Here is a 17,842-nt window from a genome sequence, read left to right as displayed (position 1 = left end):
TTATCTAAGACGTTTGCTTAAGTGTATAAATACATTTATTATTTATATACACATTCATATATATGTGCAGAGAAGTTTTGTTTTGCCTAGTGGTCATTGTGACAACTCTTTACGCATTAGAGTAAGTTTATTTTTTTGAGGTTAAAATCAAAAATGTTTTCTTCGTGAAGGAAACCGGTTGGGTCATATGTTTGGTCGAAAACAAAATAAGGTGAATTTATACTCTTTCTATTTCATCTCTCTTTCTCTTTTTTATAAGTTAAGAGCATCACGTAAAGATGCAGGAAAATGCATCTTACTATGGTTGAAAAATTTTTTCTCCGTAAAGTTAAATTTTAATTTTGGGTCCAGGTTATTAGTTTGAAAGAATTTTGGCAAATTCGATGACACTTTTGCAACTTCTTTTTAATTTTAACTTTTTAATTTGTACTGTAAAAATTTTCATCCACATTGCTGTGAAGTATTTACCTAGCTTTGATGACGGAAAAGGTTTTTACGTCAGGATTAGTGTTTGAAATTAAACTGTGCAGAATTGTCTAATTTTCCGTCACGATTTACAATTTTCTACTGTTGAAATTTCATTTTTGATCCTATTTCCTTGTATGTATTGTAAGTTCTGGTAATTGCTAAAAATACTCATAAAATGATTTGCAAACCTAATAATAATAATAATAATAATAATATTTATACATATATTGAAATCATTCAGTTATTAATATCCCAAAATTCGGATGACATTGTCCATAAAAGAATTATACCAGGTTTCAGTAATGTAAAGTATTCAAAAAGTACAATGTTCTACTTTTTCTTACATTAATTTTCATTATTAATATTTTCTTTTATTTTATCTGAATTAATAGATATGTTTTGTAGTTTCAAAACATCATAGGTATGTAATATACCAAACTATCGGTAAAACACTGGACTTTTGCTCAAGTTTTAAACTTTAGAGATTAATTTGAGCTTAATAAAATAAACAGATTATGTATTTATTCTAAATATGACTTGCAGTATTGTACAAATAAATCTTAACTTGAAAATTATAATGATGAAGAATATATTGTTGATGTAATATTTCCCAATTTATTATTTGAAATTTTTTTTTTTATCAAAATTGTTTGAATCTCCATATATTTGAATTCATATTTCTTGCACATATTTATTATTCTCATGGGGACTGTTTTTTGCTATTCTTAAAGACTGTTCTAGTATCACTTTTTACATCTGACAGCGGTTTTTAAATTGATGTTTAGAACTGTATGAATTGGGACCTTTGAGATGGCTCAAAATGTCTATTACTATCTCAAGATAACTATAGCAGTATAAGTATAATTTCAAAAGATAACTATGACAGTCATAAATCTAAGTCGTAACATATACTAAATACATTTAATAGAATTTCTTTTGAAAATTTGGCTATCAATAGGATACTTCATAAAACCCTAATAAAATATCTGCTATTTGAAGTTGAAAAAATGAACTAATACATTAAAGTTAATTTAATGTATGAAAAGGAATAAAATAGTATTAAAAGTAACATGGATCAGGTATATCAAATTCTGTAGTTAAACATGAATAAAACCTGGACATATATGGGCAATAAAACAGACTGCTCAATTTTTACCGAAGCATAAGTTTTTAATACAGTGCAAAAAAAAAAGATTTTAAAGCTGATGTCTTCTCTCCTCAATAGTGGACGTCTCATGTATGTTAGTATCTTTTGTAATTTAGAAGTTGTATTTTTGCATCAATTTTAATATTTTGTACATATTGTTTTTTTTAACCTACTTTACAACTATATCTACATTCGTTACATTTTTTGTGTTATCACACTTGCATGTTATTTCTGTTAAAATCTTCTAGTACAAAAAATAGTTTGGTATGATTGAATATTTTTACTGTCTGTTGAAATTATTTTGAATTGGCCTGAATATTGTTAATATTTTTTTTCTGTAATTTTTAAATGTAAGAACTTTTCTAGAATTGATTTACAGATAATAGCAAACATTTTAAAGATTATTGAAATTTAAAAAATCCCAATGGATTATTTTTTTTCAAAGTGGTATCTAAATTGGTAATGGTGTATATGTGTTTTTTAAAAACCATTTTGAGTGCTTAAATGTATTAATTGTGTTAATTAAAAGTATTAATTGTATTGTTAAAACTAGATATTCAGTTTTGCTCATGAATTCATTATCTTAGAATTTTCTAGAAAAAAAAAGTTATGCTGATCAATAAAATATTTTATATTTAAAATTATTCTATTCTATTTCGAATAGAATAATTTAGAACTTTCCAGATTTTTTTTTTTTTTTTTAAGGATGTAATGTCATTAGTTAACATTTCATGATCTACGAATATATCTGCTGTATTATTACATGGATTTTTTTTCTCTATTTTAGAAAAGGGTATGTGCTGTGTAAATAAAATGGCTGTTGCATCTGTAGACAAGCATGATGGATATAGAATCTCTCAAGAGAATTCTAAAATTACTCTTCAGAGTAAAAAATATGAAGAGTTCATCTGTGGTTGGGGATCCGCTTTCATAAATATTGTAATAACTTTTCCAATTAATAAGGTCATGTTTCGACAAATGTTGCATGGTGTCGATTCTCAACATGCTTTTAACCAAATAAAAAAAGAAGGAATGCACTTCCTTTATAGAGGAGTACTTCCCCCTTTGCTTCAAAAAACAGCTTCAGTATCTTTAATGTTTGGAACATTTAAAACCTACAGTGAATCTATAAATGAAACCTTCCCTGCTGTATCACCATTTCCTGTGTTATGTATAGCTGCTATATTTGCTGGTGCTACAGAAGCAGTTCTAACCCCTTTTGAAAGAGTTCAAACTTTGCTACAAGATCGACACTTTAATACTAAATTTAGGAATACATACCATGTTTTTTCAGAACTGAGACAACACGGATATAAAGAATATTACAGAGGAATGACACCAATTTTGATACGTAATTCAATTGGAAATATCTTATTTTTCAGTCTTAAAGATGAACTTAGGAAATTATTTCCCAAATCCAATAAAAACTCTTTATTGCACAACTTAGTCATCGATTTTTTGAGTGGCGCTTTTGTTGGTGCTCTAACTAGTACGGTCTTTTACCCAGTGAATGTTGTCAAGACAAAAATGCAAGTCTGTTATGGAACTCCTTATATATCATTAATTGAAGCTTTTAAGCAAACATATATAGAAAGGGATAGAAGTATCAGGAAACTGTATTTTGGTGTCCATGTGAATTACACTCGAGCCTTTATATCTTGGGGTATAATTAATGCTTCTCATCAGTTGCTTAAAAAGATGTTCTTTGACAGTGGTGCTCCTAGCTCCTGATGTGGTTTTTAAAATAGATGTATTATTTTTACTATACATTTTGCCAAAATGCTTTGCAATATTGAAAGAAATATTTAAAAATGAAATTCAAAGGCAGTTATCCATATTTTAATTGTTGTTTTTATATGTAGTTTTAAATTTTAAGTTGCTCAAATCACTTTTGAATGCATCATTTTTTAGAGTAGACATTTCTTTTTAGATTTTTTGAGCTGCCATGTATTTTTCTAGTTTTTTTTGTTAGATACCGAAGTTATAATAAATTTTCAAATTCTAGTTAGGGAACATAAGTGTATTAAAGGATTTAATGGAATATTTTTATTGTTAATCTTAATCTTTCTGTTTATAAAATAACCATTCAAAATGCCATGTACAGAAATGTTATTAATCATTTAGACGAATTTGGGTGATCTTTTTTTATTTGGAATTATTTTAAAAGATATTAATAAATGAGACAGGACTTTAATTAGATAATATTGTTTGTTGAATATTCTTGCAGTGTCCATCATTCAGTCCACTCTATAGATATTTAAGTTGGCTATATAGTAATGTTGGTAATATGCAAACATCATTTTTCCCTTCATATCTAAATATTTGAATTTTGTTAAAATCTCATTTTTTAAATGTGTAATATTGGAATATTTTATTGGTTTTTAAAATAAAAAGTTTATTATTTTATATGCTATTAAGTGTTTGAAGCTTTGGTTATGTTAACGGAAAAAGTAATTGCTAAAGTCACAGAACAATGCTAATAAGTAGAATTATATTATCTAATAATTTTATTTTTTCTTTAAAGATATATAGTCAACATCATTTCTCAAAGTGGTTAAATAGGAAATTCATTTTTTACATAGTTTCATCAAATGAGTGATGGAAATATATTTGGTATCTTTTATTCTATACATCTAAATGTTAACTTGCTGAAATTTTTCTTATCTAGTCTATATCTTAAAGTATTTTTTATGACATTCTGCTGTTTAAAATGTGATTAAAAGATTATATTATAGCTGCAAACTGTATTATTTTCTCGATATTCAATATATTTTGTTAACATAATATTTAATATGACTTTTGGAAATATCTTATTTGTGTAACTACATCTTAAACTATTTGTGATATTTTAAACTTTTCATATGAGTTAATGATACATAAAATGGGAAAAAATTATATATCTTTCTCAGAGATCTGCCAAAGTAAAGTGACTGTCGCACATTAAAGTGCAATCTCATAAATTAAATATTAATCATTTTTAAAGAGATAAGTACTTTTATTGAATTTTACAGTGCTCAAGATTTCATACCTTCTATAATATTACCTAAAGAAATAAGTTCAAATTCTGTTTTGAAAGAAACACTACAATTTTAAAATGATAGAAGATTAACAAAAGATATATTTATTTCTAATATTAAAACATTAAAATTATTATCCTTATTTGCCTACATATATTTATAAATTAGATTTTGTGATTGCTAAATAATAGCAAAAGGTATCGAGTCATTCCTTAATTTAAGCTTGTAAATATGGAGATTCTTTAATAGTTAAACAGATTTCTTGAAGGAATTTATATAGATTTTGATACAAATTTATAATTTATGAATATTATAATTACTTCTGTTAAAAAATTAATAAGTTTAAGCTTATTAATTTATTTAGTTGCAATTCTTTTTCCTGAGGGGGGAAAAAGGTCACCTACATTTTTTTAGTAAAAGAGTTTTTGTAATATCTTATTTTTTTCTTGTAAATTCTAATAAGTTTCATCCTTAATTTATTCAGCATATATAATTATCTTGAATATATTACTGACGATGTACAAATGATAGAAAAATAAATTAAATACCTGCAAAATAAGAGAATAAATGTTGATTTAACATTGAATCAACTTTTTTTACTGAAATATTTACTTTTACTTTCATTGCATGCGACATGAAATATATGATTACAGATCAGGCAGAATGTTTAAAAAGAATATCAAGCTGTACCTCTAATAGAACAGCTTCAAATTTTGAAAGTATGAGTGACGATTTAATAATGTATCGTTTGAATTTGGAATATTCTCACAAAAGTGCCATTATGTTCAAATTGAGGATTTGAGAAATTACAAGAGTTTTTGTGTCTCAGATTTGCTCTTTTAACAAAATTTGAATATATCAAGCAATGTGAATAGAGGTATGTCTTAAAGTAGTCAAACTTCTGGGAAAGAGAATGGGTTTAATATCCCAGAATGTCTGGTAGTGATTGGCTGTGATCTTTTCATGGAGATGAACAAGTAGCATTATAAATAGGGCAAATTTTACAACTGGGAATGTCTCATAGTAATTTAAAAGCGATTGTGAATTAATCTTCCAGTGACAAATGCTTTTAATATTCAAAATAATTAGTATATTCTTCCATTAAACAACTTGTTGCCTCTGCATCATTGGTGATTTTGGAAATAGTTAAGAGGCATTGCCAATAGTTTATGAATTGCCATTTTATTATAAATGTTTTTAGCAATGATTCCCTTTATAGAACTTCAGTTCAAATGGATTTGGGAGATAATTTTTCACTTTGGATGTCATTTAATTCATTGATTGGTGTATTTTGGGGCACTAAATCTTTTTCTTTCCTTATCAGCAATATTTGTTTATTATCTAATGTTGAACACTAAAGGTGTTTTCTGACTTCTTAAATATTATATTAGCTGATATTGCAGTGCCAGTCAGAAAGGGGAATAGGGATATCCAATCCTGCTGTTATGGGATTGATGTATTCTACTTCACAGACATTTAATAATAGATTCTGTGCCATTTGGCATGAATAAGCAAAGACATATACTTTTCTGCAGGTGTTTGTTTTATTTTTATCATTTGTATTAAAAAAAAAATTTAGAAATCACAAAAGGCTTTAAATTAGTAAACCTACTTTTATTAAATTATTATCCTGCTGTTATGAAACTTACTTTTGCAGATCTTTATGCATTTTTCCAAATGGCTTGGTATTTTTGAATTTTCACTCAAAGTTTGAATTTCCTAAGTATTATATTCTGTAACAAAAATTATAAATAGCAAATATTACTAAATATTTAAAATTTTCTTTTAAGTGCAAGATCTAAAATAAATATGGACCAAGGAGGTATAAGTTTTTTAAATGTAAAAAGAATAATTCTAAACAATTTTTTTCTCACTATTTTAGAATTTTATATAACTACTGCAAAATGATAAATTTATGTTAAAATTAAAAAGTTAAATGTAGTGATTGAAAAATAAAGCTTCTACCCTGATCATCGGAAGAACAAATTGGTTCTTTTGTCAAATATAAAATATGTTTTTATTTCATTATTGCTTTTATGTATACTGATTTACATAGCAAGTAATGATATTTCTCATATTTATTTACGAATGACTTGTCAATTTTTATTAATTAGTCATTTCCAAAAATAATTTGCCATGTTGAATTGCTAACCTACTACCACTGTTATCATATTATGTCCACAGTCAAATTAACGCAACTAAGGATTAAAAAAAAACCATAAGAAAATTTAGTACAAGTTAGTAGTTAACTATATCATAAGTTATTTTACAGTAAATATTAATAATTTAGTTCATATCTATTTTGTTTACATTCATGTTAAAAATTTACATTAATGTCAGCATTTTCAAATACATACATTAAAAATTTTCTAATTTAATTAGAAATAATCTTCCTCTATATATGTAATAAGAAAAATTAAAGAACTAGTCCCACAATTCCAATCACTGGTCTAAATTTGATAATTTTTATTTGTCTCTATAGTTGCCTTCCATCACCATTCTCCACTTTTGAGAGAAATTTCAATAGCTCTCCTTCATTCTCTATGGTGAAAAGTCACCTCAGAATTCTCTAATCTCGACTATTCTGTACCAGTTTCAATAATTTCTATTTTGTATTAAAGTTCATAATTCTTAGATACCCATCAATGGTTGCCTGCCCTCCACAAATCTTTACACAGCTCCCAATCTCAGCAGGACTAGTTTTGAAAATTTTATTTGTCACTTTGTATGCACAGCTATCCATTTGGAATGCAATATGTTTATTCTGCAAGTATAGTTTAAAATTTTATTTTCATATAATTTATCAAAGTTAGTTTGCGAATTTATGCTATTATGATGGATGAACAACTGGCTGCTAATGTAATTATTAAATCACTGAAACATTATTGAATCACATTATTAAATTTAAGTATGTGGCTGCTTAAGAAATTATTTGTACATCTTTTGTTCCTTATTATTATACAAAAAATATTGTAAAAATAGCTACATTATTTTAAATATAATATTGCACATATTTTTTTTGATCATTGAAAATCCATTACACTGTTATAAAATATTGCATTTGCATCATTTCATATGATCACATTTGTAGAATTTAATGCAATTTAGAGGGTATGTTCTGAATTATCTTTATATGCAATTTGAATATTATTTATACCTTATGCAATAGTTTTATTACTAGAAATTAGAGTTTAAATCACTTGAATAATAATAATAAATTTATATTGGAAATTTGTAAAATATATTTAAGTTTTTATGGTTGTTTTGTTAAATATATATTTAGTTCTAAAGCCATGTAAAAATATAGCCCTTCTGTGTCTTATATAATGGCATGTTAGCCACAGTTAAAAAGAGATATTGGAATACATCTAATCTGAAGACTGCCAAATCAAACACATGGGTTTAAAAATTGTTGATTAATTCAGTAAATTCTGTTTTAATACTTTGTTGCCTAATGATGACCTGAAACTTCAGATGTTTGATTCATTAAAGGGCATTCAATTACATTTTGGTATTTTTGCATAGATTTTATAATACTAAAATGTTATTTCCTTCCGTAACAATTTTATTTAAGCATTTTATATATTATGAAATTTTTTATTTTGTATAACAGACAACTAGCCAATAAATTCTGTTCTTGAGCATGTAGCTCTTTGAAGGAAAAAAAAAATAAATAAATAAAATGATCAAAGTAATAAAATCTTTTTTTAAAGAATTATTAAAAGTCATTAGAAATGTGATTTGGAATCTAATATTTCATTTCAGAAGTATGTGCATATTTTTAATGCTTCAAAATTTTAAAGGAATATATTGGTCTCTCAAATTTATGAATGTAGAATATTATGGAGCATTCAACAAAACTTTTGAAATTAACAGTTAAGGAATAGAATTTAATAACTAAAAATAATAAAATTCTTATAAAATGCTCTGGAAAATATTATAAAAATCTTAATTTGTCACATCTGGCAGAATTTTATTTCATATCCTATCCTAAAAATACATGTAAGCCAATTTAGTAAATTTTTTTTTGTGTTAGTTAATTAAAAAGGAGAAATATTTACAGAATATAGTATATATATCATAATTTGGGATATTGAGTTAAAAGATTTTAAGACAGCTGGAATTCATTATAAACTTCAGTGTTTAATAATTTTTTATTTTATTTTTATTTATATCAATGCTAGATCTAATGTATAAATATTATAATTTTTAGAAGCATGACCGACCTAGTCAGGAATCTTATTTTTTATGTTGATTTTCAAAGACATATTTTTTTCTGTTAAATCTTGTTTTCAGTGTAATAACATTTTATTTCCCAATAGAAGATTTAATTAATTACATCTAGCCAATGTATTTAAATTTTTTATATGTAATTTGATTACTTTGTGAAAAAAAATTAAATTAATATCATGTAAAAAAAAGGGTTTGATGTTAATATTAATCTTTTAAATATTTCAACATTCCTAAATTTTTCAATACAAATGTGAATGGAACTCAAATTCATTAATCATTGTCTGTTAAGTATTGAATGTAGATTCTTGTATCTGTATAGAGCTTTGTTGTGTTTTTATTTATTAAAAGCCTTTTATTTTTCTGTTACTCTATGAAATAAAAATTTATTACAGATATGTGTTATTTCTTTTCTCTTTGATTTTAGTGTTACAATCAACTTTCAACCAAGTGTTTTTAAAACAAATAATAAATAAGACAATTTCTAATTCAATGCTTTATTTTACCATACATTAATTATATTTCACTTTTGTTGCAATTTTCCCATTTGTAGTAGTAAAAACTCTAATTGAATATAAGGACAAATTACATTTAAAAGCATTAGATTATTCTTTTTATAGTAAATTTATTCAGAATTTTGCTGTAAACTTTATAAACAATATTCAATGCAAATTAAGTACTGAATGTATTAGAACATGTTATCATCTGTGATATGATTGGTTATAATTTTCTACAACAATCGTATAAATCCTTTGAGTTGTCACTTACTTTATATATATTAATATTTATGATTTTTTAAAAAAAATTCTAAAGATTTGTTAAAGCAAACTATTTTCATTTGTAATAATTTATATTGGAGCATGTAGATGCTTTTTATAAAATTTTGATGCCATATTCTGAAATTATGAAGTTGTTACATATATGTGGGTGATATGAAGAAAAAATAAGTTCTAAACTTCGAGTGACTGGCAGGCTTGTTTCTGAAGGTTTCCTAGATATTTTTATTCTAGTTGTTAAAATATTAGACCACAGCAGCCCTAAAGAAGGTACATCTAGATTAGCTAGTTTCGTAATCTGATTCTGGTTTCTGTTAGATCCCGATACCTGCATAAAAAAATATCATTATTATTTTTAGATAACAAACAAATACATTTTGAACATGCAGATTACATTTCTTTGGGAACAAGGGCCTTATTATCACATTTTCCTTTTTTGATGGAAAATTTCAAATTGTACATATTTTTTCCATGACATAATACCGAAATTTTAGTTTTAGTATTTACCGTTGGAAAATTGTCTTGAAATGTAGTTAATATCCTATAATTTTGGTGATAAGCCGAAATGAACAAACTTCAAATTTTTGTCTTGTAAAATTCTAGTTTATCATATTAATTTTTCCCCCTAAGTCAACAATACAAGTTACTTACTGAAAGAACCTGTTTTGTTGTTACATCTTCTATATAATTGTTCTTCCTATACATCTTAATAAAGATGTATAGTTTATATAAATAATATTCTATATAATTTACTATACAATAAAGTTATTTACTGTAAGATGTTTGCTTTGTTGTTACATCTTATTCTATATAATTTATTAAGTGATAGAACATAATAGTTACAAAGTACTACTTTCCATTGAGGTAGGGCTGAAATGAGATAATGTACTATAACTGATATTTCTACAATTTAAAAGCACAATGATGAATTTCTAAAATGATTTTCTTTTTAAATTAATGGCTCCTTCTAAATGAGATAATCTCTGATAAAAAGGATTAAAAAATGTCAGGTATGTACGAAAGAGAAATAGGGTTCAACTACTATATTTAGCTTATAAATAAAAATTATCATATACATAATTTGTTACATCTATATTTTAGCAGAGATTATATTTATATATATCCTGGACACAATAATGCTGATAATAAGTCATAAATCCTATTAAGGAATTTGATAGGATAACAATAGTAAAAATGTCATTGAATTTTACAATAGCATAGATTATACATGATTAGAATTCTGAATGCATCATTTCATAAAACATCAAAATTGGACTGTTAATTAATTAAAAATTAATTAGAACAAATTAAATGCATTTCTCGTTGGCATAGAACGGGGGGGGGGGGGGGTGCTTTTCATTTATTTTTGTTTGTGTTTTTTTTATATATTTGTGAGATAAAAATTATAATAAATAATAAAATAAAAAAAAATTAAGAAAATCACAAATCTTGAAATTAGATACTTGGAAACATTTCAAAATATACATTTCTGGTATCTATTCAATAAAGATTAAATTTACATAATTGTGATAATTATTAATATAAATAATATAAGAACATAAAAAAATTGTTTTACTTGATTAATGCACACAACAGCCATTTGATAGATATTAGCCAATTTCCAGATTTCAGTAGCTAATTGTAATGTTAATGATGTTCTTTCCCTTAAAGAATCATATTCACATCGTAATAAGGCTGCTACAGAATCTATGATTATCACTTTAGGACTATTAACACTGTTCAGTAAGTCAGGTAATCCATTTTGTAGTACATACATGAGTTGTTTCTGAAATAAGAAACAAATACAGTTGCAGAAATTCATTTTTGAGGAAAGATTCCCCTCTGCTTCTCTTGAAATCCTAAAGTTAAAAAGTTAATCTAATCCTTTTCTAAAATGAAATTTCTATTGTTTTACAGGTCATCATACCAGTCTATCATAATTTATGCATGTAGTGTTCTTAATGTATTGATTATAAAATATATTTCCAAAGACTGTTCTTAAATAGCCAATGCTTTCGGATGTTGGTTTTGCTATAAGAAAACTTATAGCTCATTGAATAAAAGATAACTAAATCATATATCAGAATAAATTCAGACATATTTTTGAATGATAAGTGACATACAATTTTATTGTCTTGTCATGTAAAAGATGAATTCATAAGTTTACCAATTTATGCTTTTTGCAATCAGATTGACATAGATACAAGCTAAACATCTGAAATGCTAGTAAATTTTTCTTTATCAGAACAAAGATGAGAAAATTTAAAGAAGTTATATTACTTTGAATAAAAGAATTTCAGTAGGAAATAATAAAATTTAAGATCATAATTATTATTGATACATATGAACTGAATTGGAGCTCTTAACTTACTGTCATTTTTACATTTCATTTATTATCATTGGATAATTCACTCAGATTGCATAATAAAATCTTACATAATTAGTACAAAATTATTTAGCAATTTTAAAATAATAGTGCACTGTGATTTTCTTCTTCCTTTTACTCAAAATAAGAATTTCATAATTGTGATGTGATGCAAATTAATATTAACAAATGACAGGTTAATAGTTCTTTATAAAAAAATAATAATTAATGCTATAGTATCAACAGTACATTCACACCTACATGGAAACATATACAAATTAAGCTATTAAAAATTATTATAAGATTTTATTGCATTGTCTTGAAGTGAATTTACAATGTGAAAGTGATTTTATAAATTGATAAATCAATTTCTTACCATAGTTTTATTTATAAAATTTTTTCATCTTCTTTTTTTTTCATTTTTTTCTTTTAAATTTAAAATTTTAAACTTTCAAGTCTACATGTGGCACAGACAAAATTAACACCGTTATTAATATTGAGATACAAAAATAAATCACTCACACTGTGAAAATTGAATAGAATTTTACTATGAAAAATAAGATAGCATTTTAAATTCTTAGAATTATATAATCCCTCCAGAAATAACATCACTTTTGATCAGTGGTAGAAATTCATAAAATATTTCAAAGTATACTTGATTGTTTGTGTTAAATAGTTAATAAGAAAAATATAAAAGAGCTTAAAACCATGCATATAACTTTTTTAATTTTATACTTACCAAATTAAATACTTTCTTTAATATAAGATTATCTGATAATCTTAAGTTTTGGAATTGTGGAAAATCATTTTTGAAAGCATTGGCCATCTGCAGAAATCTTTTAATAGGGAATTCACCCTCAGTATGTATATATACAACTTCTGTATAAGGAAAAAAATTTTTTAATGTAAATATTTTTAAAATGAAAGATATAGTTTTAAAAATAACATTTAATAATCATACCTACTTGAACTTAATCCCCCAGCATCAATTGGCATTTGAGCTTGTATGCTTAGGTGTAAACATAGCTGCGATTTTCCACACCCACTTTCCCCACATATCTCAGTAATGGTTTCTGTATAGATACTGTTGCAATTTTCTGAATTATTTTTGAGTAGTTCAAGTGAAAGTTTTTTTCTTGATAACTTTTCATTACGAAGAAGATCATAGGCTATAGAGAAAAAAAGAAATATAATATATATTCAATACTTTTGAATTAACTTTGTTTGCCTTTTAATATACTTCTAATTGAAGAAAAGAAAAGCAATAAATAATTAGGAACAAATATGATATCTTCCACGTATAAAATAAAATGAATAATATGAAGAAACTATATTATATATAAATATATGGAAATCTTATAATAACAATTCTTATAGAATTTAACACTAAAAGAAATATAATTTTTTCCTCTTATGTTTTCAAAATAAAAGGATCATAATAAAGGATTTTAAAAAGGAATAAATGACAGTACTTTAAAAGACCAAAACCTTTCAGTTATTCTGATCTCTTTCAACAAAAAGACTTTTTTTTTTTCATTATTAATGAAGTTATACTTTTGCCTTAATAAAATTAACAATATGTATTATAAATTGATTGGCAGAAGCATATATAATGACATGCATAACATGTCATTACAGAGCAAGAGGTTAAATAAATTTGAAGATGCAAGGTTAATAAAAGTCTTGATATCAAAAGTAAGTTTTAATTTTAAAATAAAATATTCATCATTATGATAATTGGCTAGACAGCTCAGGGTGGTCCAGTGCCTTCCTCTGAATTCTGTTCCACTGCATTCTATTTTTGACACTTGTGTGCCAGTTTCTTTCCTAGATATCCAGGAAGTCAGTCTTTACCGACCCCATCCATCTCATTTTGGGTCTACCCCTTTTCCTACTTGTTAAAGGTTTATGTAAAAGATTTTTTTTATATATATGGAATCGTCATCCATTCTAAATATATGAGCCGCCCGGTTCATCCGATTCATTTTTATGAACTTTATAATATCTGGCTCTTTATAGATTTTATGTTACTCAAAGTTATACCTTCTTCTCTAAACATTATTGATTTCTAACCCACCAAGAGTGGCTAGCAGAATTTTTCTTTCGAAAATGACTATTTAATTTTCTCCATCTTTGGTCAGGATCCAAGTTTCTGAGTCATAGGTAAGTATTGGTCTAATTAAGTTTTTATATAGTACAAATTTTGTATTTCTTGATAGTACTGCGAATTTAAAAAATCATTTTAGCCCATAAAAGACTTTATTTGCATTCATTAGACGACCTTGAATCTCCATGACTATGCTATTGTCATCAGTAACTATAGGACTAAGATAAGTAAAACTGGACAACTTGAAATTTGTGAGAACCAATTTCTAGATAGGATTCATGAGAAGTTTCATTACTTAGTACAGGTATATTTGGTGTTTTCACTGTTTATGATAAGTCCCATGCTATTAGCAGCATGCTCTAAAGAAAGAAAAGCATCTTTTAATGCAGAAACAGTTCTTGATGTCAATATCATCCACATAGGCCGAAATTTGTTTTGATTTTGAGAATATATTGCCACTGATGTTAATTCCTGAATCTCTTATGACTTTCTCTAAAGCAACATTAAAAAGAAGACAGGATAAAGAATCACCCAGCCTGATTCATTATTGATACTAATTTCTTCTGATAAAGATCCTAACAATTTGACCCTGCAGGTGGTATTGGACATACTTGCACCTACAAGTCTAATTAGTTTAGATGCTATTTTAAATTCAGCCAGAGTTTCATACAAGCAATTTCTGTTAATACTATCAAAAGCTTTTTTGAAGTCTATAAAAAAATTATTTGTAGTAATACCAAATTCTTTGATCTTTTCCAGAATTTGCTTAAATGCAAAAATCTGATCTTTAGTAGATTTTCCCTAGCGAAAACCACATGATAACTTATAATTTAAGGGTCTATATATTGCGTAAGTCTTTTGTATAAGATTTTAGACAAAATCTTATAAGTGGTACATTAACAAACTGATGCGTCTATAATTAGAACAATCCAATGTATCACTTTTTTATGTATTGGGTATATAATGCTTGTGTTTCAATCAGAAGGCAGTATTTCAGCATTCCAGAAATCAGTAATAAGATTATAGATTAACTTTAAAAGTACTGGTCCATGACATTTCAATAGCTTAGCTGCAATGTGGTCATGCCCATTTGCTTTGTTGTTTTCTTAACCTTTTTATACCAGTTTCAATTTCCTGAAGTGGAGAGAATACAAAATTAGAAAATAAATTTTTGGACATACATTTATGCCAAAACAATTAATCAAATATTTTTCGTTAAAATTTAAAAATATTCTTTTTATTTGATTATCAGTTTTTGATAGTACTAACTGAACAAAATATAATAAAATGTAAGAAAATTTAATCGTGTGACTGTTAATGGCATTAAAGATTTTCATATTTAATATATTTAACAAATTGATATAAAATATAAAGCATGAATTTTTGATGAGAAATATGTACTTATAATTTGATCTCATTTAGTTTAACAAATACCTACAGACATATGGAATAAAATAGCATAGCAAGGAATAAAATTAAAAATTTAATTTAACAATAGCTGTCAGTAACACTGATCTAAAATGAAGTTGAATAACTTATTATTATCAATAAACAAAATTACAAAATTTTTTTACCAAAATATGAAAACATTTATTAATGTTTATATTTTCATTAAATGTTTCACTGAGAAAAACAAACCACCAAGTATTTGCAAAAGGGAAAACATTTATTTAAGTCCCAAATCATTAATTTATAACAAATAATTATTGCTTGATGATACCAATTTCTTAATTAAATGCACACTATAGTGAATTAAAATATGAATAAGACTAAAACAAGTAATCAAGACAAAGCCATTATTATGAACAAAAGGAATTCTGAAAATATTAATGAAAAATCTGATGCGATATTAAATGTGAGGAGCAATAATTAATTATTCACCTCAAACAAATTTGATAAATCAAGTTAAATTACTTATCTTCAAGCACAGGAAAAGAGATAAACAGAGATTAATGAGAAAAACAATGCGAATTATTTTCATAATAATATAAATGGGGTAGTGTGCTTAGTAAGAAGTATATTTTTCACAATGCACTATCAATAAATATTAAAGCCTAAATGCATTATTTTAATATTTGATTCATAATAAAATCAAATTCCCTTTTTACATGGTAAAAAAAACAAACAAACAAAAAAAAAAAAAAATGTTGAAACCTATACAAAAAAAAAATCCTATCATTTTGGTAATATCCTACCTTCTTTTACTAATTACCACTTGGTAGATGATTTTCTAGATTTCTGTTTTTTCCTCAACCTATACTAGTAGAGAATGATGCTTTCTTATTCTTATCCTTAATTGAGACAGTACTTAGTCGCTTCTTCTGAACTTCAGTTGTCAAGGTAGCTCAGATGTATAAAATTATAATTATATATATGGTAGCTGTCTTTGATAACTATCTGATTAATGGAAATATTGGTAATAAAGTAATTTTAAGCATGAAATTGCAACAGGCATTAAGTAGACTTACATTTATTCTGTCTTTATGCATTAAGCTCTATAGCATCATAATATCATTATAAACTAATGTTTTCAATACTTTTATTTCACTCCCTTTTTCTTTTTAAGAACTGTGCCTATGACAAATAAAGTCATTTGTTCTTAGCTTTCATTTGTTATTTTTGAATTTTTTTCAAAAATGCACAAATTTTTTTAAAATAATTGATGAAATTCAAATAAATCTTAAAATAAGTGAGGAGTTAATAAAATCTTTTCTATCAGGCTATAAAGGAATTGTCTGTAAAAGTAAATAACAAGGATAATTGAAGTTAAGAAATTTAAAAAAATATAATTCCTTTAATATAACTTTTTATGTTTTAAAATATATTTATAATAAAGTATACAATATATTTAAAAAGAACCCCTACATAATTGAACTAATAATAATAATTTCTATAATGGCTCAATAAATACAGACGAAGTAAAATTTTTAAAAGAGAAAAAATATATAAAGGAAAACAAAAAGAATAAAAAACTCATTAAAGCTAAAAACTGAAAATTACCTGAAGTAATTTTGTTTATAAGAAGTGCTTCAGAAACTGTTTCAAGAACATTTTGAGCTTCAGATGCAGATACTCTAGCAGTTTTTTGAATTTCGGGATGGGACAAATGCATGATTGCTTTGAGTGAACATAATTTAGCTGAAGGTATAATAAATAAAAGATATAGTTAGAAATGCACAATATAAAGATCGTGATATATTTCGCATATTCATTCTGCAAATATTTTAATGCAAGGAAAAAACAATTGAAACGAACAATTTACATAATATTAATTTAATATGATATAAATAACTACCTTGTTTTAATTTATGAATTAATTCAGGATGAAGGGATAAATCATCTATTTCATTCGAAAGTTTCTGTTTCTTTGAAAGAGGAGCAGACGAAAACATATTGTAACTAATACAGAGTTTTATTTAAATATCCTTCCATATAAAATGCAAAATCGTTAGAAATGCTAAAAAAATATAATTAAATCTAATCTAATCATTACACATTTTATTTACGATCTAACTATTTAAAAAAATATATTATAAAAAACCCGCGTAAATATTCATTTAATTTCAGTCCTCACTTCATATAACATAGAAGTTGAAGTTGTTACTTGAAATGTTAAATGAATTTTAGGATTCGCAAAATACTAGATATTCTGCTAACAATTGATAATGAAGAAAGAAAATTTTTAAATTCTATATCTACAAACGCATTGGTGTCGATAAATATCTACATCTA

The 17,842-nt window shown here is 25.5% G+C and overlaps 2 protein-coding genes across 6 annotated transcripts; one reads left to right on the top strand and one right to left on the bottom strand.

Moving 5' to 3' along the window:
• The first annotated feature begins 88 nt into the window (after positions 1-88).
• Positions 89-9,167, top strand: LOC129972325 (mitochondrial nicotinamide adenine dinucleotide transporter SLC25A51-like). 5 transcript variants are annotated; one of them, XM_056086421.1, is made up of 2 exons: positions 89-211; positions 2,403-9,167. In XM_056086421.1, exon 2 carries the CDS (start codon positions 2,411-2,413, stop codon positions 3,344-3,346), a length of 936 nt encoding a protein of 311 aa, XP_055942396.1. In that variant the 5' UTR covers positions 89-211; positions 2,403-2,410; the 3' UTR covers positions 3,347-9,167. The 5 variants fall into 5 exon arrangements, with proteins under 5 accessions (XP_055942396.1, XP_055942399.1, XP_055942398.1 ...); XM_056086424.1 differs by lacking the exon at positions 89-211 and adding an exon at positions 271-600; XM_056086423.1 differs by lacking the exon at positions 89-211 and adding an exon at positions 271-609.
• A 313-nt stretch (positions 9,168-9,480) lies between these two features.
• LOC129972363 (DNA repair protein XRCC3-like) lies at positions 9,481-17,676 on the bottom strand. Its single transcript, XM_056086481.1, has 6 exons — positions 17,406-17,676; positions 17,111-17,248; positions 12,969-13,172; positions 12,743-12,882; positions 11,215-11,424; positions 9,481-9,966 (listed from the first exon to the last, which is right to left on the bottom strand). Exons 1-6 carry the CDS (start codon positions 17,500-17,502, stop codon positions 9,736-9,738), a joined length of 1,020 nt encoding a protein of 339 aa, XP_055942456.1. The 5' UTR covers positions 17,503-17,676; the 3' UTR covers positions 9,481-9,735.
• Positions 17,677-17,842: the final 166 nt, after the last annotated feature.

This window comes from Argiope bruennichi, chromosome 6 (genome assembly GCF_947563725.1).
Source record: "Argiope bruennichi chromosome 6, qqArgBrue1.1, whole genome shotgun sequence".
Taxonomy (NCBI): domain Eukaryota; kingdom Metazoa; phylum Arthropoda; class Arachnida; order Araneae; family Araneidae; genus Argiope; species Argiope bruennichi.
Note: the sequence above shows the minus strand (reverse complement) of the source record. Positions and strands in the feature narration are given on the sequence as shown.